This window comes from Lolium perenne, chromosome 3, assembly GCF_019359855.2.
Source record: "Lolium perenne isolate Kyuss_39 chromosome 3, Kyuss_2.0, whole genome shotgun sequence".
Lineage (NCBI taxonomy): Eukaryota > Viridiplantae > Streptophyta > Magnoliopsida > Poales > Poaceae > Lolium > Lolium perenne.
Genome location: NC_067246.2, coordinates 63,164,365 through 63,186,858, shown reverse-complemented (window position 1 = coordinate 63,186,858; position 22,494 = coordinate 63,164,365). Strand labels below are relative to the sequence as shown.

General features: G+C 43.1%; 1 protein-coding gene and 1 long non-coding RNA gene across 8 annotated transcripts; both read left to right on the top strand.

The window, feature by feature from the left end:
• Nucleotides 1-821: 821 nt before the first annotated feature.
• Nucleotides 822-2,406, top strand: LOC127341685 (acyl transferase 7-like). Its single transcript, XM_051367619.2, has one exon. The coding sequence runs from the start codon at nucleotides 902-904 to the stop codon at nucleotides 2,219-2,221; it is 1,320 nt and encodes a 439-aa protein (XP_051223579.1). The 5' UTR covers nucleotides 822-901; the 3' UTR covers nucleotides 2,222-2,406.
• Nucleotides 2,407-6,400: 3,994 nt separating this feature from the next.
• On the top strand, nucleotides 6,401-9,891 carry LOC127341688 (uncharacterized). 7 transcript variants are annotated; one of them, XR_007875749.2, is made up of 4 exons: nucleotides 6,401-6,800; nucleotides 6,886-7,282; nucleotides 7,870-9,261; nucleotides 9,608-9,891. It is a non-coding gene; the product is annotated as an uncharacterized lncRNA (long non-coding RNA). The 7 variants fall into 7 exon arrangements; XR_007875752.2 differs by having other exon boundaries at nucleotides 9,598-9,891; XR_007875751.2 differs by having other exon boundaries at nucleotides 6,403-6,648; nucleotides 6,731-6,800; nucleotides 7,870-9,891.
• The last annotated feature ends 12,603 nt before the right edge of the window (nucleotides 9,892-22,494 follow it).

The following is a 22,494-nucleotide window of genomic DNA, read 5'->3' as shown; positions in this document are numbered from 1 at the left end:
GGCTCCCGGGTGCGTATGCTCCCTCTACCAAAAAATCATATTTCGAAATGTTGAAAAATTTGAACAAAAAATTGTACATGTACATCTCCATAATATACGCGTGTTCGTCAAGTTTCACGAAAAACCAATATTTTGTGTGGTCTATATAAAAAAGAAAAAGTTTATCTTGTGAAAAGCATTATTTTTAGCACTGAATTTTGTCTTTTTTACACATGTCACATGATAAGTCGATTTTTTATGGAACGACTTTGTGAGCACGTAGCACGTGAAGATATACGTGCAAACTTTTAGTTTTAAATTTTTTAATAATTTAAAATGTATGTAAGATGCATTTCGAAATATAGGGAGCATATACACCCATGTTCCAAAACACCGCTCCCTACACCTTTGTTGAGCTTTATAAAGTTTGATTTTAACTAACCAAGATGCAAAGTAATTGTGAACGGAGAAAGTACTTTTCTACCATCACATTGCTGGACTAGACTATTGTCAAGAAAAGAACATAATTAGGCACCTCTGATTCTCTGAAGAGGGGCCATGGAGTTGGTAGGACAAAGAAGAAGCTGTAGAACAGGACGAGCTGCTGTAGCGATTAGTTGCAGAGCACGGGGTTGGGATTGGGTAGAGCTAGGAAAGCGCCATTCCACCACCTTTTGACCCCGACGTTCGTTCATCTTGTAGGACCTCCCCTACACACCACAGCACAGAGCATTGAACAAATCTCGGTCAGCTTCCCATCCGACTCCTATCCTCGTCACCCTCCCGGAGACCTATAAATACCACGCGATCCTCACTTCCCTGCCAAGTCAAGCAATCCACACAACAACCAAGAAGCAAGGAAGCCAAGTCTGTCTACGATCAATTCTTTCTCGCTTACCAACTCCTTTCAATTCTTGCTCCAATGGCAGCCGCCAAGTCCGTCGAGCGGCTGTCGCAGCGCCTGGTGACCCCGGCCGAGCCCACGCCGGCAGGGCCGCTACGCCTGTCCTGGCTCGACCGGTACCCGACCCAAATGGCGCTCATCGAGTCGCTCCACGTATTCAAGCCGGCCCCTGAACGGGACGGCGACGGAGCGGGTCCGGCGAGGACCATCGAGCGGGCGCTGGCGCAGGCTCTGGTGCAGTACTACCCGCTCGCCGGCCGCCTGGGGTTCACGGACGACGGCGGCCTGCTGCAGCTGGACTGCGGCGGCGACGGCAGCGGCGTCTGGTTCACCGAGGCTGAGGCGGCATGCGGGCTCGAGGACGTGGAATACCTGGAGCACCCCATGATGATCTCCAAGGACGAGCTGCTCCCGCCCACGCCCGCCGCAGAGAAGGACGAGCGTAAGCTCGTGCTGCTCGTCCAGGTCACCACCTTCGCCTGCGGCGGCTTCGTCATCGGCTTCCGCTTCAGCCACGCCGTCGCGGACGGCCCCGGCGCCGCGCAGTTCATGGCCGCCATCGGGGACATCGCGCGCGGGAACCACACCGCGGAAACTTTGCCCGTCCCGCCGCAGTGGGGCCGCGACGCGATCCCGGACCCAACCACCGCCGTCATCGGGCCCCTGCCGAGCCCCGCGGGCGCCAAGAGCCTCGAGTACCTCGCCATGGACATCTCCGCCGACTACATCGCGCACTACAAGGCCCAGTACAACGACGCGTCACACGGGGGCTCCTGGTGCTCGGCGTTCGAGGTGCTGGTGGCCAAGGCATGGCAGAGCCGTACACGCGCCGCGGGCTTCGAGCCGGACTCCGACGTCCACCTCTGCTTCGCCATGAACGCCCGCCCGCTCCTGCACGCCTCCCTCCCGCGCGCCGGCGCAGGGTTCTACGGGAACTGCTACTACATCATGCGCGTCTCGGCGCCCGCCGGCAAGGTCGCCGGCTCCTCCATCCCGGACGTCGTCAAGATCATCAAGGACGGGAAGCGGCGGATGCCGGCGGAGTTCACACGGTGGGCGACGGGCGAGGCCGGCGCCAACGGCGGCGTGGACCCGTACCAGATCACGTCCGACTACCGGACGCTGCTCGTGTCCGACTGGTCTCGGCTCGGGTTCGCCGAGGTCGACTACGGCTGGGGGCCGCCGGCGCACGTCGTGCCGCTCACGAACCTGGACTACATTGCCACGTGCATACTGGTGAAGCCGTGGGCTCACAAGCCAGGGGCGCGGCTCATTACCCAGTGTGTGACGCCCGACCGCGTCGCCGCCTTCCACCAGGGAATGCTCGACATGAACTGACGTCGCCGGAGCTGAGCAGGACGAAGAAGAATTGAAGCCGAAGGGAAAAAATGCACTTGATTTGACTGAGTAACAATAGATACGGTTCCATTGGATTTGTTCTATGGGTGTTCTTGACTTTTCTGGGTTGTGTTTAGTGTAACTGAAAATATAAGCAACTCATCCTGAATATGGGGAGTTGATTACTGATTTGGTTTGGTGGGAAGCCACCAACTAAACTTGTAAATCGTGGAATATTAAATCTGATACATCTACAGTTTTCATCCAATCATTTGTCAAAGTGTCCAGTTAAACGACATGACAGTGCAAACATTTTGTTCTCTTGATATCTTCTAAGTTCAATGGTGTGTGTCTGTCGTATGAGTGGGCTGCTAGTGACGCTTGCTGTTCGAACAGAATTCTTAGAGCCAGGCACATTTTCTTCTGACAGCCCTATGTTCTCAGTTTTAACGATAGATCTCCTGCGGGCTGCGGGTACTCGAAAAAAGTTTTAATAGAAGAAAAACTTCGTAACAGTACAAACTACAGAGTGAATTACATTGCACATTCACATGACACAACAGTTCACCAAATCTGGATGATCAATGTATGTACCTGCTAACATACATCTCGTTGCAACTTGCAACATAGCCTGTTCGGCATCTTCGCCAGCAGCTTAAGAGTTTTCAGCTGAGATAATCAGAAGTTCAGATGCAGTTGGCTCGATTTATATTGGTCACTGATTCGTACCTAACCGAATCTCTCGCAATTGATCACCAACTAAACTTGTTAGTTGTGAAGTATAAGAATTATCATTTGCATCGATTTTTTTATTGAACATTTGTCTAAGTGGAACAGTTAAGCGACCTGACAGTGACAGAGATCTTGTTCTCTTTAGAGCTTAGCGGTGTGTGTCTGCTTTGTCACTAGACTGCAAGTGACGCTAGACATGTTAACAGAATGTTTAGATCCTGGGTACATATTCACCTATTTGTTACTCAGTTGTCACTGATAGACAAAAGAAGGCATCTGACCACAACATCAACATGACATCCACTACTCATTGCACTGCCAGATCTAGATCAGCTACTAAGAATCTTATTTACCAGCTAACATGTGTTTCGTTACAACTCGCAACCTAACCTACTCTGCATCTTCGCCTGCAGCTTAAAAGAGTTCAGCTGAAATAATCATAACCTCGTAATACACTTGACTTGATCTGTAATGAACCTGAAACTATTCAACACCTATTTTTAACTTGTCCCTTTGCTAAGATTATTTGGCGTATGATTTATTTAACTTATAATTTGCCACCACCGGCTAACATTACCAATATGTTTGGCAAATGGCTAAATGGGGTAGGCAAAACTGATAAAGCTAAAATAAGAATTGGAATATCCGCTGTGTGCTGGTCAATTTGGACTAGTCGGAATGACATGATTTTTAACAAACAAACAGGAATTAACTTTTTGCAGGTTATCAGACGAGCAGCATACTGGATTCAGCAGTGGGCCTTTCTACTCCTGGAGGATCAGCGGGACAGTTTGGCTATTGGATGCAACCGTCTGCTAACGGTTACTCAGGACTTCTATTTTTGGGCAACTGGGTGGCGGCACACTAGTAGATTGAAAGATGCTTAGTCTGAAGTTTCTTTCTTTCTTTCGATGGTTGATACATGTTTCAACCCTTTCTGATCCGTGATGTAAACTTTATACTCTGCTGGAATTCTGCTGAACTGCTTAATAAATGAAAAGGCCGTGTGCATCACATTGATGCAGAGGCTGGGCGATGCCCCTTTTCGAAAAAAAAACTTGACTTGATCTGTACTGGACAGTGGTTCTAACCTAACCGAATCTCTAGAACCTGAATGGCAGTTACACTGCCACTTCCTATTTTACTATCTTCCAAGTGGACCAATATACAACACTCACTTATCGAAGTAAATTCTTCAGCTCACCTAGCAGGCAGCAGGATTTCAACTCATCAGATGAATCCAATGAAGAAAAATGTCGGCCAGGCCTATATGAGCCAGGCCACAATCTATGCTAACCACAGAGACCTCTCAAACAATAAGAACATTAGCAGCCTAATAGAAGACCAGACAAGATAACCACATGGATGAGCTGATTAGAAAATCCCATTTGATTAAGCTGATGTACTGCTATACTGGTAGCACTGAATAGCACTGCGCATCTGATGTAAAGAAAGGACGATCTGCCATAATGTAAAAGATTTCGCGTACCTAATCTAATGGACCAATATGTACGTGTGGTTAGCTATAGCATTAGTTAATGATGGTCACGCAGCCTCCGGTTGGCTGATCTTTCTGTTTGACACTGTCACTGTATGGTTGATCAGTCCTTCCATGTTCTGAATCCTAACTATCTGCAGGGTCTATCTGTATATAGCCCTACCAATCTAAGAGCCATCCTAATTGACCGCTTTTAGTGTAACTGAAATAAGAAATCCCATAACCACCTGAATTTAAGAAGTTTGGTGTTGATTGATTTTGGCGGGAATCCACAAACAAACTATTCATTCATGCAATGTAAGCAAAATTTGTGGCATCGACGAGAACCAACCTGAGGTTGGGTGGTTAGGAGGGTGGTTGTACCCCCAGCCCACCAGAGTTCAAATCCTAGATTTGACATCTGTGTGTCTCGTAAAGGCGGAATATTCATTCAGTGGGAGGCGACGTTAAGTCGGCGACAGACGCCTGTGGTGACTTCGTCAATTTGAAGATCCAATCCGCCGGCTCAGTCTTCCGGAGATGCTCATAGGGGTAGGGTGTGCGTGTGTGCGTTCATAGGGGTGAGTGTATGCGCGTGTATGTGAGCGTCTGCGTTTGTATTGTGTTTCTCAAAAAAAAAAAATTGTGGCATCGACAATTTGTGGCACTTCTCGCCGTCGGGCAGTAGCGGAGTAGGCCTGCGAGTGGTGCAGTGTCCCCTGGAGTGGTAAAGGTGTTCGTGTTCGGGAAATTTTTTGGGGAGCTAGAATCATGTCATTGGTGGTCGGGCTCCCCGTTCCTTATATATGGTGCTGACAACGGGGAACCTAAACCATGATTTAGTTTCGCTGCCCTTGATCAGGTCGCGTTTGTTTGGTTGAGGGGCTATAACTTCGGTTCGTGGTCTCTCCACTTGGTCGCTGAGTGGGGGCTAGTTAGTAGGCAATATATATGTAAGATATCGTTTGTTCAACCGATAGTTTTCGTAAGTCACATGTTTATCGAGTTCACAGCGTTGAACTTCACAATGAAAAAGTATACATCATGGTTATAAAATTAAGTGTTAAATTAGCAACTCGTAAGGTAAGATCGTTTGCTCAGCTGACCCAGGATAGGAAGCATATTAAAGCATTACACATCACTGCAAGAACGCACATCCGCACATTCTAATGAATGAACTAGAATTTTTTAACGGAATGAACACATAGTAATTGAAATCATGGATGATGATGGCATTGTCATTTCGCCAACCGCTCCATTTACGCATTTGGTTCATGTGTTGATCAGATATGGTATTGAGAACAAGCAAGTGCGTGGGTGCTTGGCCTATGCCAGAGCCCTCCACGATAGACGCTTCGCGCGGCTTTGTTGGCTGAATCTTTCCCTCGTCGCATCCTCATGGCTCAGTATCATTCGCTGTAGTTGAGTAATACCGTAAGTGTACTACCGTTTATAGACTGACCATAGGCCCTAGGTACTTGTGACCCACCTTGTCATTGTCCAACTGTGCTGCTGTTTGAGTAAGCTGGAAGGATCACACTTTTTGCGGTCTGCGGTGTGGCAGAAAGTTGGGTGCACTAACACAACGCAAATGCTGCCCACTGTCCACTGCTTATGGGGCCGATCTAGGGCTTGGCCCACCAGTCATTGTCCTATCTTATCGGATTCTTGGTACGACTGGTTTTCCGTGGGCCTGGCATGCGCTGCCACCAAAAAAGCAGGTCTGGTCATCGACTCATCGTCATGTGGCTCCGCTTGTCGTGCCAACGCACTGGTTCTCGTTTTGGTTTGTGTCTGCATGTAGGACCACTGCTCACCGGGCCTAGCTTGTCATCCTCTTGGTGGGTGTGGGCATATGTGAGGTAGTGTTTCCCTCTATTTTCGGTGGGTCCAACGACAGGACATTATGTCCTTATCGGTTCATTGGTTCTGTGTTATATACAGTACTAGCAATCGACTCTCAGCCAGTGGATCCAACAATTTCTTGGTCCCATGTGTCATTCTCGTTTCGGCATGAAAAGGATGTCCGGTAGAGCAGTGTTGCTCTTTGCGTGTCTGGAGGCTTTTATGCCTTTCTCTCTGCCCCCTTTCTGTACAAGACGCAGAACAAGCCGCTCGTCCTCGATCTCGTTTCAACTTCATCGAGCTCAGCTGTTGGGATGGTAGGACCACGACGCCGAACGGTCTCCTTCCCACCGCTGTTTCGTTCCCCATGGAAGTAGTATTTGGTTGATGTGTGCTGTTTTTTTACGGATTTGTTCTCCTGTTCTTTGTGTACTGATTTTGTGGCTTCTTCGCAGTCAGCTGTTCGTCGTGCCGAGCTGGATCGTTGGTCCCTTCTTCATTCGCCCGTGGTTTGTGGTTTGTGAGGTATGCTTCTTCCTTTAACCTTCTTTGGTCAGCGCCTCTTGTAAATGGTTCTGGTGCCTCACCCTTCACATTTCCCCCCCTTCAGATTGGCGCCGTTTGTGCTATCCTCCGCCAGCGGATGCAGCGCGAGAGCGAGGCGCGGGCAGATCGGAAATAGTGCACGAATAGTACAGGGAGCGCCGCAAGCGAGCGGGAGAAGCGCGGCCCTCTGCTCAACACGACGGCAACCGGTCGCCGAGCTGTCGCTGGCATCGCTGAGGTCATCCATGCCCCGAAGCCCACTTCCTCTTGATCTCAGGTCGTCGTGCTCCTTATCCCTTGAGCCGCCGACCCTGCTCGGCAGATGCGAGGCGAGATAAGGGGTGGTCGTCGTGCTCCTCTTCCGCGAGGTCGCCCATGTCCAGGCCGTGGTCGATACCGCCGTTGGCGCGCAGAAGAGGAGAGGAATGGGCCGCCAGCACCTCCTTTCTTTCTCCACCTAGGTAAGGTAACCTCACCGCCTCCCTTGATATTGGCCTTTTGCCCCTACTCGTGCCAGTCAGTACCATTGGTCAAGATGCGCAGATCAAAGAGATACAAGTATCTTTGTTATAATGTTCTTTTCTTAGTTTTTAGTTGACATGCTGGCTTGATTCAAGAAATAGTTTGGTCAAATAGTAGACTGCTTGCTCTATTCGCTGCCCACAAGGCCACAATAGAGTAAATTTATGCGTCTTTGGCTGAACCTCTACCCTGAAACTTTTATACTGGTCAAAATCTGTCATTTTCTTCGTTTCCAGGTGACTTGAAGTTCACAAAACCATTAAGAAATGGCTTCCAAAAAACTCTAGGGCCATCCACGAATCCATTTGAGGGTTAAAGGTTGATCATAAATAGATATTTTACATTACTAATGAGAGATTGAAGCTTTAACGTTCATCGCCAACCTGTCTAACCCTCCAGAAACCGTATACTACTCATGAAAGATTGATCATCAATGGATATTATATACTATACCCATGAGAAATTATGCCTAAATTGATTTTCTAAATGTATGTATGCCACTAACTCTTGTCATTGTGTTTTCCAGGGATCTATGGACTATCAAGATAATATCCTTAGTTATTTCAACAAGAATGGTGTTACAATAACATTTCTCTTCAAGAGAAATACATTGCCGATCTTTGTGTTGGCCAACAGCTAGAACATAGACGAGAAGTAGTTGAATGGAGCACACAAATCTCACGTTCACTTACAAGAGGTAAATAAATTTACTCCAATAGCTTTGCCCTGTCTCCTCACTTCATAGGGTATCATGTTTTTTCCAGTCTTCAGGACTTGTATTTTTTTGGGGGGAATTTAAATACTTGTGGTTAACTAGATTTGTTTGCTTATTCTACTATTTCTTTTGAGAAATGCCGTCTGGCAGGGTTTGTGATGTTACCGGTGGTCTGAAGCTTTTGTAGAAGCATTTGTGTGTCCTCGAGCTTAAGAGGAATGAGTTCAACGAGTGGTGGTAGAATTGTTTGATCTGCTGTGGTATTGCACTTTTGCTGATCTGCTGCTGAACAATGATCCTTAACTTCATTAGCTATCGTGATGCCCTTTTTGGAGGGTAGGTTTGGAGCTTGGGTCCACTTTTATTTGTATTTGCTATTGTCTTTGGAGTTCTAATTTTAGTAAATGCACTGAGTTTGGAGCTCATAATTTTCTGAACGTTCACATCGTTTATATTATTTGTTTTTGCTGACCCGGAGCTGCGGACAATGACAACAGCCAGCAGCGGCGCGTGTTTGCGTGTTTTCTTATTTCCAATCCGTTCAATGTCATATGAACATCAGTGAGGATCATCTCGATTTCTTTGAGTGTAGGATGCCTTGACATGCATGTGCAATGACAGAAGCAACGCCAGGTCAGAGCTGCGTCTCAGCTTTTCATTGGTCAGGATCATTTCTATTTCTTTGTTGGTGACAGAAATGATTTTGCCAAGTAGCTTAGAAGTCTTAAAGATAAGACATTGCTTATTACTATAGTTTGTTCATATGGAAAGATAGGAAGGGATAGTACACGTTTTTTGTAATATTTCTTGGTGGATTTACCATTGAAATATGGAGTCAGACAATTATTCAGATATGTTTTCTTTACATGTTCAGGTTATACAGTTTAAACGTGTTATGGTGTCTAACGTATGGTGCCTGACGGGTGATCACTTTCTTTATACGATATTATTGCCACTGTCTTGTCTCACAGTTTTGATTATTTAGCATAGTCTTTACAACATATTTTCACGCGATATATTTGCAGAGTTGCTCATTCCATTTTCTATTTGTGTGCTCCTAAATATTTAAATGTGTTTGTGAGTGGGTTTCAGTATGCAGTCTTGCTCTGGACTGCTGCCATGTTAGTAAGAGGAACATGAGAAGTGAAGAGGAATCATGCGCCGTTGCATCATCGCCTAAAACGCCAACTCCAAGCAGAAAAGGTCGCCATATTCTAAATCTCTCTTTCTTGTGTGCGTGTACAGATTTGCTTACATCGAGTAAATCCGAGTGCATTATTTCTACTTTGAGTGCATTTGCTGTCTATTTTTCGTATTTTGTTAGGTTGAGAAATGAGTACTTTCTTGTTTATTATTGAAACAAAAATATATACATTCTCTGTTAATTTGAACATGAATTTTTGTGCATATCTGTCCTCTCATTTTGTGCATATCGGTCTTCCTAGCTAAATCATGGAACTCGCTCAACCATTTGTGGTAGGTTTCATTCCACGTGCACATATAGCATCATCATTCCAAGATTCAAATGAATTTTTTCAGCACTTTGCAGAAAAGGTTCTTATGATTGTGAATGAAGCAAAAGCCAACTCCGAGTCAGTTGAATCTGCAAATGGAGAGCCTGATCCTCACACATAAAGGCGATGCTGCATTGAAGTTCATTAGACATATATGTATTGTTCTTGCTCTGGATCAGAATGTTCAGCATGTTATTCTCGCAAATATCTATTGAACCATACTCAACGTATGGCTACTTTTTCCGGGTGTATTTTACTTCATCTCTTTCGTTTGCAGCTACACCAGCACCTGTTCAAGATAATTGTGGTTAAGCTCTAATTCATTACCTGTGTCAATGTATGCCTAACTTACTACCATTCTAGCTGTGTATGTTTCTATAACTAATGCCATCAGGCCGTCTGATTGGCATGCAGCTGACCGGTGAGGAGGCGCCCCATGGGGCGCCCCAACCACTAGTTGAGAATAAGCAAGTGCGTGAGTACTTGCCCTATCTGAGAGCGTCCCACGATAGCGCACAGGTGGGCAGGCGAGGCGCGCGTATCGACTGGTTGTTGGGCTACCACGTGTCAGCGTTGGATGGGCCAGGAAAAGAAACCGCGTCGGGTGAGAAAAAAAAGGCCGCGATAAGAAAAAGAAGTCACGAACCCTATCCATGTCACTGGGTCTCGGTCCATCCACACCCAGGTTCCCTTCCTCCCGCCGCCGCCACCTCTCTCTCTCCTCCTCGACCCCAACCTCATGGCTCCTTCCCCTCACAGCAGCGGCGGCCTCTCCCTGCAACAAGGTTGAGGGTGGCGCAAACGCCAGCGCTCTCTCGAGCCCGAGACTCGCAGCTGTGGTGCTTGCGATGACTTCTATGGAGGAGGCCACGTAAGAGCTGGGGATGCGGCGACTCGCTGGTGGTGGATCTTCAGAAGAGGGAGACTAGGGAGGCCCTGACTAGGGCCACTCACCAGAAACCACTGCAGGGGCAGCTCTCCATGTGCGGAGACGCTCTTTCTCCTCCTCAGCTTTTCAGTTGCTTCAGTGGAATCCCAAGAATGAATAGAATATGAAGGATTTAGAGTGAGAGCTTGATGACACCTGTAGCCTGTCACGCACATGAACAACAATTCAAGCCAGGTAGCTTACCCTCTTCCGATCCCCAAATCCTAGCAACTATTACTCTTATTTTCTTGCTCAATCAATTGCTTACCTTGTTTACTCTCGCATGCTGCCTTGCAAGCAATTCTAATCAAACATGAGAAGATGAGATTTATGTTTATCTGCTTACCTTGTTTACTCACTTCTAGATCTCTAGGCCAGTCATGGTTTTGGGAGTTGGCTATTACTGTCAAAATCTTTGTTGTTTGTGAAGTTCCTGAAGTAGGATTATTATGGTTTAGATGTCCCGGGCTTTTTACTGCAATTCTTCGAGTAAATTGAAACTGTAGTCCTCTTTTCTTTTATCTTGATATGGTTACTGTTTAATTTCGAAGTCTGCATTTGGATTTGTAGTTCTTGCGAGGTACTGGATTTATTTCATATCAAAATTTATTTTTTATACTTTCTGCTTTCTCTTATTTCTCATATGCCTTTTAGTATTCGTCATTACTGGTAAATAATTGCTACCTTTCCATATTATAATCTAATATCTCATTCAGTTTGTGCATTAACATAAAATTTTCCTTTCAGCGGCAGCGATGCAAGCAAGAACTCGGGTCCCCAGATGTAGCTTTATCTCCCATGTGGACACCCTATTATATATTTAATAAATACATCAGTGTCGATTGACAATTTTTCTTGTATATGTTTGCTCTTTATTTGTGAACCAATATTATCATATGCTGCATGAGACACCAGATCAGGTGAATAAATTTTATCAAGATATCAACAGGATTGGCCGGCCAGGTTCTGATGGAGTCATGGAATATGTTGCAATATTGCCTGTAAGTTTTATCAAGATACCAACAGGATTGGTCGGCCAGGTTCTGATGGAGTCATGGAATAAGTAGAAATATTGCCTGTAAGCTCTACTATGTGAATTTATTGTTACAACTGGTTCAACTTTAGCCTTAACTAACTCTCCGTATTTTCATCTCTTCTGTGTTTGAACAGGAGATCGACAGTATCCGTATCAGCTGTATATGTTTCTCAATGTAGGCCTATTATATGTGTGGTCTCCTTGATTTCGTGAATTACTTTTTTACTTTGATTAGTTGTGGTTGTCTGGAAGATACTTATATATACTCTGAACCTTCCTCGCACCTGTTTTTGCAGAAATTCTATCAACAACTTTGCGGGAAGCTATGGAAGTATCCTATCATATTTCCACTCATTTTCTTAGAGGACTACTCAAGTGTTTAAAGCTGAATTACTTGCGATTGTATTGTATTTAAGCACTTAAAGGTATTTTTTCTGCATGAACTTTTCCCAAAAGCTGATTCCTCATTATCTCCATTTCAATTCAATGCTATCTAGGATTCCAAGAAAACTAGAGCGAGGTATGTATGAGTGCATAATTACACGAGAACTAACCAGTCATAACCTTATGGATTCTTAGAGGAAACTCCACAGTTGATCTTCCATGTATAAGCTAAAAAATTCTAAATGATAAGATTTATATTTGTTCAGATGCCCTGTTCTTAAAGTTACCCTCCACATGTCGTAGTGTCATCTCTGCCGATAATCAGGTGGTGTTTTGTTGCTTGACAATCATGTAATTTATTTAATTGGTACACTCTCTTGGTACATGGTATAACTCAAAGTGAATATGACCATATAAATATGTTGATAATATTATGGTTGTTTTCTAGAGTTGTAAAAAATAGATCATTGATGCTGGTTTCAGTCTTGTTAGCTCCTGTATTAACTGATTTCCTATGATATCAATTGTTATGGTGATAAATTTATTTGTTGTGATGCGATATCCGAATAATCTGTTATCTTTCACAAGTAGAAACTATTGCGCCACTTTATTTGGCTGTTTTCTCATCTGTAGTACACAATAGTGTAGATATTTGTTTGCACCGAAACTTTGTTTTTCGTAGGATTAAATGAGTATGAAACAATTGAGGTTATGGTGATCCCTACCCTAATATGCTTTTTGTTTTTTTGTGAGCTTTCTTCCACGTTAAAAATCAGGTAGTATAACTATTGTATTTTGTTTCTTATTTCTTATGCTGAAAGTGATTGAAGCATATGATTTAGTCTATTGCTGATTCACCATGTTGTGTGAGGCAGTTCCTTAAGCTTCCCATTGCCCCATAATGATCATTAGTTCCCACGTAAGCAGCCAATAACTATTTTGTATATTTGGTAGGACGTAAAGGCTATTCTAATATTTCAGCCATACTTATTGAAAATGTAATTCATTAAGCCGTGATTTTTATTGTTAGCCTGCTACCTTCCATTTTAGTTATGGATTATCGTAGGTGCAATGTATGGCTTCCATAGTGACTATACTCTTTCCCTGTCTGTGAACCCAAGGTTGCATTTACTGTTTACAATGGAAACTGTTTATTGTAAATCCAGTATAGTTGTTGATCTTTGAATATTTTTGTCCATTGACCACTGAATTATGTTTTATTTCCTCTTTTATCCATTAAATAGATGTACCCCAAATATGATTTCTCATGCTCGTTTATTCTTGTTTGACATTGATGCAAATATTTTTGTCCATTGCCCACTTAATCATGTTTTATTTCCTCTTTTATCCATTAAATAAATATACCCCAAATATGATAATTTCTTCGTGCTCGTTGATTCTTCTTTGACATTGATTCAAATATTGCTGGTTGTGACTGTCTGTGAAACATCATTCTTGAAATCATGCGGGTAAATGTGATTTATTGGATTTTTCTTTAGCAAGATGTGGCTCTGGTTGTGGGTCTTGAGATAATTTTATATATCAAAATGCACAAGAGAGCAATCAGCTTAGTTCCTGATGCTCTGCGCTCCCATCATCACCATGTCAGCATATTATTTATTTCTGTTTGTGATATCTTATCCTATTGATGTTAATTAAGTACAGATTTGAACCTGTACCGACTAATAAAATTGTGAAGAAAATATATTGTCGTGTCCTTACTCCCTACTATGTAGTCTATAACGATGAACAAAATGTTTATATAACATGGAAATTGTTCAGATAATAAATTAGTAACATATTTTCAAGTTACCGAAAAGACAGATCTTACGCATGCCAGATGGAATCCAAATCAGCGAGGGACACCTAATGTTTGAACCTGACCAAGATCATGGCTCTATTTGCGAACAACTTCAGTGGCATATGTGATGTTATTTTGATCTCAGATTTCATCCAACTGCAAAATCTGTCTTAGCATGTAAAAGGTATGTATGCTAACCAATAATTCTTACACGTATTCCTTTATTGTTTAGGAATGGTGATGAAGCACATAGGGAAAAGATAGACCATAATGGACTGTTTCAGCTGAAGCATGAAGGTCATATTAACCAGTCAATAGAGCAGCTGTTATGGAAATCTCTGTGGGCACATTCTGTGGTAAAAAAATACTATTTTGACTCTCTAAAAAATGGCAAGTAAAGTCTGAAATTTTGAATTTTATGATATGCCAAAAAGTGTGGATAAATATGAATGCATGCTAATGCCTCTTAATAATAATCCATGCCGTGAATATCTGTCTAAAAGTGTACTTACTTGGTGCTCTAATTTCTCCGGGGCTATCTCTAACCGATGAACACATGTTATAGCTAATGATGATATTGATTCGGTGCAGAGTTTCTTGTTTCAGGTTGGAGCAGGAGTCGCTGGAACCTTAATGCATGAATATAAGTGGGTTTTATTTTTCTCTTCAGATTTATCCATTAAGTGTACCCATATGGTATGGCATAACAAGAAGGATTAGCTTTTACTTGGATTTTGTAAAATGACCAAATATTTGTATTATTGTGTTTACTAGCTGTTAAGATCTGTTCATATACAAAGAAGTATGGATCAAGGATCCTGCATGATTGGGACGTTGATTAGGATGCACCTGACCGGCTAGGAGGCGCCCCAAGGGGCGCCCCAACCACTAGTACTGAACATAAACTGTTCGCACCTTCCGATGTTGTTAGCACTTAGCAGCCCCTTTGCAAGTGGCATAAACATTTGTTTGTTCGGGTCATCTTCTTCATGTATCCAAGATATTTTTCCTATCTGATCCAAGGCCTGCAGAGTATTGTATTAACTATTTTTTTCTAAATGCAGGATAAGACCTAGGCCTCTACATCGAAAAGAATCATTTTTATTAATTTATTCACTGAAGGGCGGATAAATAAAATACATCAGAAAACGATCAAGACCACAACTGGCAAAAGTCTAAATAAATTAGCGACATGTAAAAAATAAAATTGAGCGAATATTAATATATTTTCCTTTCTGATGTACACTCTATAGTTTTTTCGCAATATGTAGATCAAATTTAATTTGAGCTTTATGTGTCATATATGTTGATATTGTATGAACTATCAAGTATCAACGATATACTTTGTTACGTTTTGAGGTGTTCAATGTTCATATGATCGAGCACATGGAATACCCAGCTCAAATAGAGTAGCTAAAAAATGATTGAAAGAGTTGGATATGTTCAATATGTGGTAATTCCACTATTTTTAGTTTATCCATGTGTTAAAATTAATAAGGAACATGAACACCTTTTTAAAAAGGGGGACATTTTTTCTTTGAAATGGGGTTACCCCCGGCCTCTGCATCAGTTGATGTACACAACCTTTTATTAAACATATGAATAGTCAAGAGTTACAATTCATGGATCACCGAGGGTTGATACAAATATCAACCATCTAAAAATAAGATACATTCTGAGCAATCTAAGCATCTTCCAATCTCTTAGTAGGCGACCAAGTAGCCTGGTTGAAAAAAATCTTGGGCAATCATTTGAAGGCGGTTGCATCCAGAAACTATGCTCTCCCGCTGGTCCTCCGGGAGCAAGAAACGCCAAAACTGAATCCAATGTACCATAGTGTGAATAATCTGCAAAAAATTAGTAGAATCCTTTTTGTTAAAAACAATATTATTCCTGCAATTTCATAACGACCAACATAAAGCTAAAACACCAATGCAAATCCTAGCTTTATCTGTTTTGTCTGCTCCATTAAGCCAATTCCCAAATAAATTTGTGATATTAGATGGAGGAGGAATATTATATGCAGCAAAAATTACTCGCCAAACAAGTCTATCAAAAGGCATTAAATAAACAAATGTTCAACTGATTCCTCGCCGTCACAGAAACAACATTTTGTATTTTCATTCCAATTCCGCTTTGCTAGATTATCACGAGTCAAAAGAACTTTTTTCACTAAGGAACCACGTAAAGATTTTAATTTTTAGTGGAATTTTTAATTTCCAAAGATATTTGCGCAGGTATCTCGTATGACCATTTAACATATTAGCATACATATACTTAACGGTGAGAATCTCTAATGATGTTAGACCCCAAACAAACTTGTCATGTTCTTAATTTAAATTTATCTACATTAATCGTTGACATAAATGTACCAATTGATCCCACTTATTACCCACCAGTTGCCTCCGAAACCAATATTTAACGGAACCGAACTCATAACAGTTGCCACCGTATCATGTTTATGATGAACTATGTTATATATTTGTGGGTATTGAGATGCCCGAGTTTGCTCTCCTTGCCATATATCTTCCTAGAAGCGAACTCCTTCTTCTGATCCAATTTTAAAACTTTTCCTACTAAAAAATCCCACCTTAACTTTCATTAATCCCTTCCAGAATGGTGAATCAGTTGGTTTACTTTCAACTTCAGCCAACATCTTTTGCGAAAGATATTTGTTTTTCAACAGTTGCTGCCATAGACCTTCTTCCGAAAGAAGCTTATTTAAACCATTTGCTAAGAAGACAAGAATTCTTTATCTCCACCACTTCAATTTCAAGACCACCTTTATCTTTAGGTCTGCAAATCATGTTCCGCCTAGTTAACCTATCTTTTGTTTGGTCGAATGCAACTTGGTCGATTAGTGGGGGCTACGCAGTTGGCACTATGTAAAATATCTTTTGTTTGATCGATCATTTTCGTAAGTCACATGTTTATCGAGCTCACAGCATTGAACTTCGGAATGAAAAAGTATAAATCATGGTTATTTAAAATAATGTGTTAACGTAGGAACTAGTAAGATCGTTTGCTCAGCTGACCCTAGGACGGGAAGCAAATTAATACACTACATATCACTGCACAAACGCACGCACGCACATCCTGTTGAATGAACTAGATTTTTTTATAACGGAATGAACACATAGTAATTGAAATCGTGGATGATGATGGCATCGCTACTTCGCCGACCGCTCCATTTTCGCATTTGGTTCATGTGTTGACGAGATATGCTATAGTGAACAGAAACTGTTCGCACCTTCAGATCTTGTTAGCACTTAGCAGCCACTTAGCAAGTGGCATGAACATTTGTTTGTTCGGGGCCATGTTCTTCATGTATCCATGATATTTGTCCTATCTAAGCTAAGACTACAGAGTATTGTATTAACTATTTTTTTTCGAAATGAAGGATGAGACCTATGCCTCTACATCGAAAATAAGCCTTTTTATAATCAATTTATTAAATAAAGGGCGGATAAAGAAAATACATCAAAAGCCATGAAGCCAGCACGCAACACCTAGAGACCCGACAATGGGTGAAGATCATGCCAACAAGCTCTTATGCACAGAGAACAATGTAATCCCTCCATCCGCTAGGAGCAAGGAAATATCACATACCCCATTGCACCTGTTTTTGGTATCATTGGCGCACCCAGATGCGCCACTACTATCACGCCACTAGTAACTGTTAGCAGTGGCGCATCAGTGGTGCACCATTGCTATCTGACTTACACCACCTGGTGCGCTACTACTAGCTCACAGGTGTGCCACTGCTATTTTGTCGAGGTGCGTCACTGTGCAAAATAGAGGTGCGTCACTGCTAAAAATTTGAAATCTGGATCTGGATCTAGATCTAGATCTGGCATATTTTTTATGGTGAATTTTTTGTTCGTTATTTTTCTCGTTTTTATTGTCCAGATTATATGTCCCATTCATGTTCATGCTCATAGCCTAACCGTCGGTGAGGATGGAGTCGAGGAGAATAAGAAGGAGAGGAGGAGGAGGAGTTGGAGACGTTGGAGGAGGGGAAGTGGAAGAGGAAGAGGATGAAGTGGAGGAGGAGGAACTAGAGGAGGATACCGGAGTGGAGGAGGAGGAGGAGGCCGAAGTGGAGGACGGGGAGGAGGAGGAATGAGGAAGGAGTTGGAGGAGGGAGTGGAGAAGTAGTAGAGAAGGAGGAGGAGGCCAGAGTGGAGTTGGAGGAGGACGGTGGGGATAAGGGCAGCCTCCCATTTTGAATTTTGTAGTGCGGTATGTTAGCAGTGGTGTACCACTAGGCTTGGTGCGCCACTGCTATTTTTTTATTTTTTTTAATTTCTGCCCGAAATCTAAAACCTGAAAAAGTTATGTTTCTTTGAATTTTCCGAATCCAGTTTTTTTCCAGTTTCTGTTTTGAAATCGGGTTAGGAAATTCCGCATAGATACATTTTTATATAAAAAAAGATTTTCATCGAAGGTTGTATGCAATCAGAAATCCAGTTTTACCCAAACATGACGTCATTTTGCAAAAAAAAAAAAAGTCAAAATCCATGTTTGTTAATTCTCATTAAAACTAGATGACATAATACATGGACATCTTGAAGGATTTTATTTTTTTGAAATTTTTATCTATTTATTTTATTTTTTCAAAACCGAAAGGGCGATCCACGGGGGTGAGAATTCCGGCTAGGAGTTACCAGTGGCACAGCTAGTGCGCGACTGCTATTTGACCTATATGTGATGCGCCACTGGTTACCCTAAACATATATATACCTCCTCCCGCACACTTACCTGTGGCGTACCCCTTCCTGGTGTGGCTTTGGTAGATCCTTAGTGGTGGCGCACTGCTCACCGGGTGCGTCACTGCTAACAAGTCTATCAGTGGGCACCACTTTTTTGTTCGCCACTGCTATAAGAGAACCACTTTTTGGTGCGCCACTACTATATAGCAGTGACGCACTAGCAAAGTGGTACGCCACTACTAACATTCTACGGCTAGGTCTTTTTCTAGTACTACCCGAGACACCATTCAAGTGGAGTGGGAGCGCTCATCCGGTCTAACAGACTTTAAGCGACAACCTCATGCACACGATACAAAAATCCGTCATCTTCTTCGAACCGCCAAGCCATCTTCATTGAAAATATTTGCATCAGTTTCGTTGTTCATGTATCGACGCAACCATGATGCCAAACACCGCCGCCTCCCTGTCTCGTCCATCGTCACATGGACTGAATGCCGCCGAGACTGATCGTTGTAGGTGGTAGATGCCACACCATTCCACCTTTGTCCCCTCGCGAGAAGCACACCGAGACCGCTGACCAACCACCAAAGTTGTCCACTCATCCATCCAGTAGATGTATGTCACATACGTCGCCATCATCCGATCCAGGAAGCCTCCACAACGCCTCCAACGAGGTCTACGACGCCCACGTGCGCCAGGGGGTACACAAAAGGGTGGCCGGGTGGGTCGTGGCCCACAATGAATTTTTGGAAAGGTTTCTAAGTTATTTGGGAAAAAATTATAACACATGAATAGTGTATGTAAAAGTAAAAATTAGGAACGTGCGCCCACCCTAAAGTTTTTTCTGTGTCCGCCACTAACGGGCGCCGCTAATAATGGTGGCCTCTCCCGGATTTGAGGTTTCAATCAATGGAGTGAGAGGCGCTCAACATCGCATCCAAAGAGAAATATGATACCCACTGGCACCGCCGCCGATGGCGCCATCCTCCTCCGCTTCACCTGCTGGACCACCGTCTCCTCCCTTACTATGGACCAAGCAATCCGGTGTCGGGAAACCACCACAAGGCAACACCACCACCGACCGGCTCCCTTCGCACCTACGATGAAGACATCCAACAACGAAGGAGGCCAACTCGCTATGTGATGGGCGCCAAGGCCACACAGACGCCGTACCAAGGCGCCCGCTTGAGATCCGCCATGGCAGCCGCGCCTCCAAGCCGTGATGGAGGGACACCACGCAGCCGCCATAACCCCCCCCCCCCCCCCCCCGCTCGGGCTTTTCCCGGCTGGGATCCGACGGCGGTGGGAGGGGATGGCAGTGGACTCAATAATGTTAAGCTTCATGCACTAGCCACTTGAACCAAAAGTCTGAACTGATGGAAAGGGCTAGGCAATCTACTTATACACTTCAACACCCCCTCTCACATGTGACGGGAAGATGAGAAGACAAGTCAACACGTGTAGAGAGGCAAAGAGGCAGCGGGAGGCCGGGCGCGGCAGGAGGCTGCGGAGAATTTAGAATAAATTGTGAAAGCTAGGACTCGAACTTGAGACTCTGGGCTCTGATACCATGTTAAGCTTCATGCACTAGCCACTTGAACCAAAAGTCCAAACTGATGGAAATAGTCAGTCAATCTACTTATACACTTCAACAAATAATTGGAACAGGAAAGCAAAGATGAGGACTCCCTTGAATATACCATGTTTTGCATGCACCAATAATCTAAGCCACTCCACAGTGCATCGCTCTTCCATATCATCCCTAGGCCCTAGCAAAGTTCCCGGTTGCTTTAGCTAGCCGACAGTATTCTTAAACGACGTAATTCTTTTCCACGTTATGAGTAAACTATTAGCGACTTGTTGTCTTTCTCGTTGATCCTTCGCTCGCCATGATCATTAAAAAGTCCGTGTAATCTTTAGCTTTGCCACTAGATTGGATTAACACGTGTAATTTTTGACCGCGTCCATGGACCCGGTAGCTTTCGTACGTCAGGGAGCATGCCTTCACCGACGGAATGTGTCACATTAGCTAGCTGCAACTCAGAATCTTCAGCGGATTACTATTCTTTTCCATGGAAATGGAAACACACGGTTAGGTCGGTGTCGGACTTGCATATAAATTTCTCTTTTTGTCAATGCATCAAAACACATTATCTTTTGCATTTTCGCAAAAAAATACACAAGATATGTCAAATTACACGAAAACAAGGTGCCACCAAACACAGCAACAGAATAACGCGAATATGTTCAAAGAAAAAATCCCAGTGCTGCAAGATCAAAAATGGTAAATCATTGATCATCCGTATTTTTTTTCTAAAAAGAATAGAATTTGACACCTATAGAGGCAATCCTGGAGTTGTTAGGGCACCAAGAAACTGCAGAGTAGGAGGAGCTCGTGCAGTGATAAGAGCATCTCTACCAGGTCCCAGAAAATGTCGGTGAGACACTGAGACCTAATGATCGGAACCATGCCACAATGCTATGCTAACCACATAGACCTCTCAAACAGTAGTAACATTAGCAGGCTAATAGAAGCCCAGTTAAGATAACCACATGGCAGAGCTGATTACGAAATCCCATTAGACTAACCTGATGCACTGCTATATTGGTAGCACTGCGCATCTGATCTAAAGAAAGGACGATCTACCATAATAAAAGGTCTCCCATGCCTAATAATGGACCATTATGCATGTGTGGTTAGCTATAGCATTAGTTAATGATGGTCACGCAGCCTCTGGTTGGCTGACCTTTCTGTTTGACACTGTCACTATATGGTTGGTCAGTCCTTTCATGTTCTGAATCCTGACTATCTGCATGATCTATCTGTATATAGCAGTATCAATCTAAGAACCAGCCTGATTGACATTCTTTATTGTAACTGAAATAAGAAATGCAATAACCACTTGGCTGAATTTAAGAAGTTCGGTATTGATTGATTTTGGCGGAATCCACTAACAAACTGCTCATTCATGCAATGTAAGAAAAATTTGTGGCATCGACAATTTGTGGCACTTTCCGCTGATGGTCAGTAGTGGAGTAGGCCTTCCCGTGGTATAGTGGCTCCCCGGGACCGGTAAAGGTGTTCGGGAATTTTTTGGGGAGCTAGAAATTATATGATCAGTGGTTGGGCTACCCGTTCCTTATATGTTGTGTTGACGATGAGGGGCCTAATTAAACCATGATTTTTTTGGTGCCCCTGATCAGGGCGCGTTTGTTGGGTGCGGGGCATGAACTTATGTTCGTGGTCTCTCGACTTAACACTGTTATCTTACCCTCGAGTTGGAGATCAGCCAACATTTCATAGTCATATTAACTACCATCTTTTTACAGAACATGTTACAATCAAGCCAACATATGGCAAAAGTCTAAATTCTAAATAAAATAGCGATATGAAAAAAATTCAAATTGGGCGAGTATTAATATGTGATTTTCCTTTTCGATGTACACTCTATAGTTTTTTTCGCAATATGTAGATCAAATTTAATTTGAGCTTTATGTGTTACATATATTGATATTGTATTACCTATCAAGTATAGATGATATATTCTTTTGTTACATTTTGAGGTGGTCAATGTTCATATGATCGAGCACACGGAATACCCAGCTCAAATAGAGTAGGTAAAACATGATCGAAAGTGCTGGATATGGTCGATCTGTGGTAATTCCACTAGTTTCAGCTTATCCATGCGTTAAAATTAATAAGGAACATGCATCTCGTTTCAAAAAAGGGAACATGCATGCAACTTGGTCACTGAGTAGGGGCTATGCAGTAGGCACTATGTAAGATATCTTTTGTAAGGTGGAAAGTTTGCGTAAGTCACATGTTTATCGAGTTCACATAGTTGAACTTGGAAATGAAAAGTATACATCATGGTTATTATAAAATAAACCGTTAAAGTAGCAACTCGTAAGATCGTTTGCTCAGCTGACCCCAGCACAAGAAGCAAATTAAAGCACTACACAACACTGCACAAACGCACATTCTGATAAATGAACTAGATATTTTTGGCCGAATGGACATTGTCATCATACTAACTGAGATCATGGATGATGATGCTGGC

Bases quoted from the DNA above. Each gene is read 5' to 3' on its own strand.
- LOC127341685 (XM_051367619.2), top strand. From the start codon at position 902: ATGGCAGCCGCCAAGTCCGTCGAGCGGCTGTCGCAGCGCCTGGTGACC.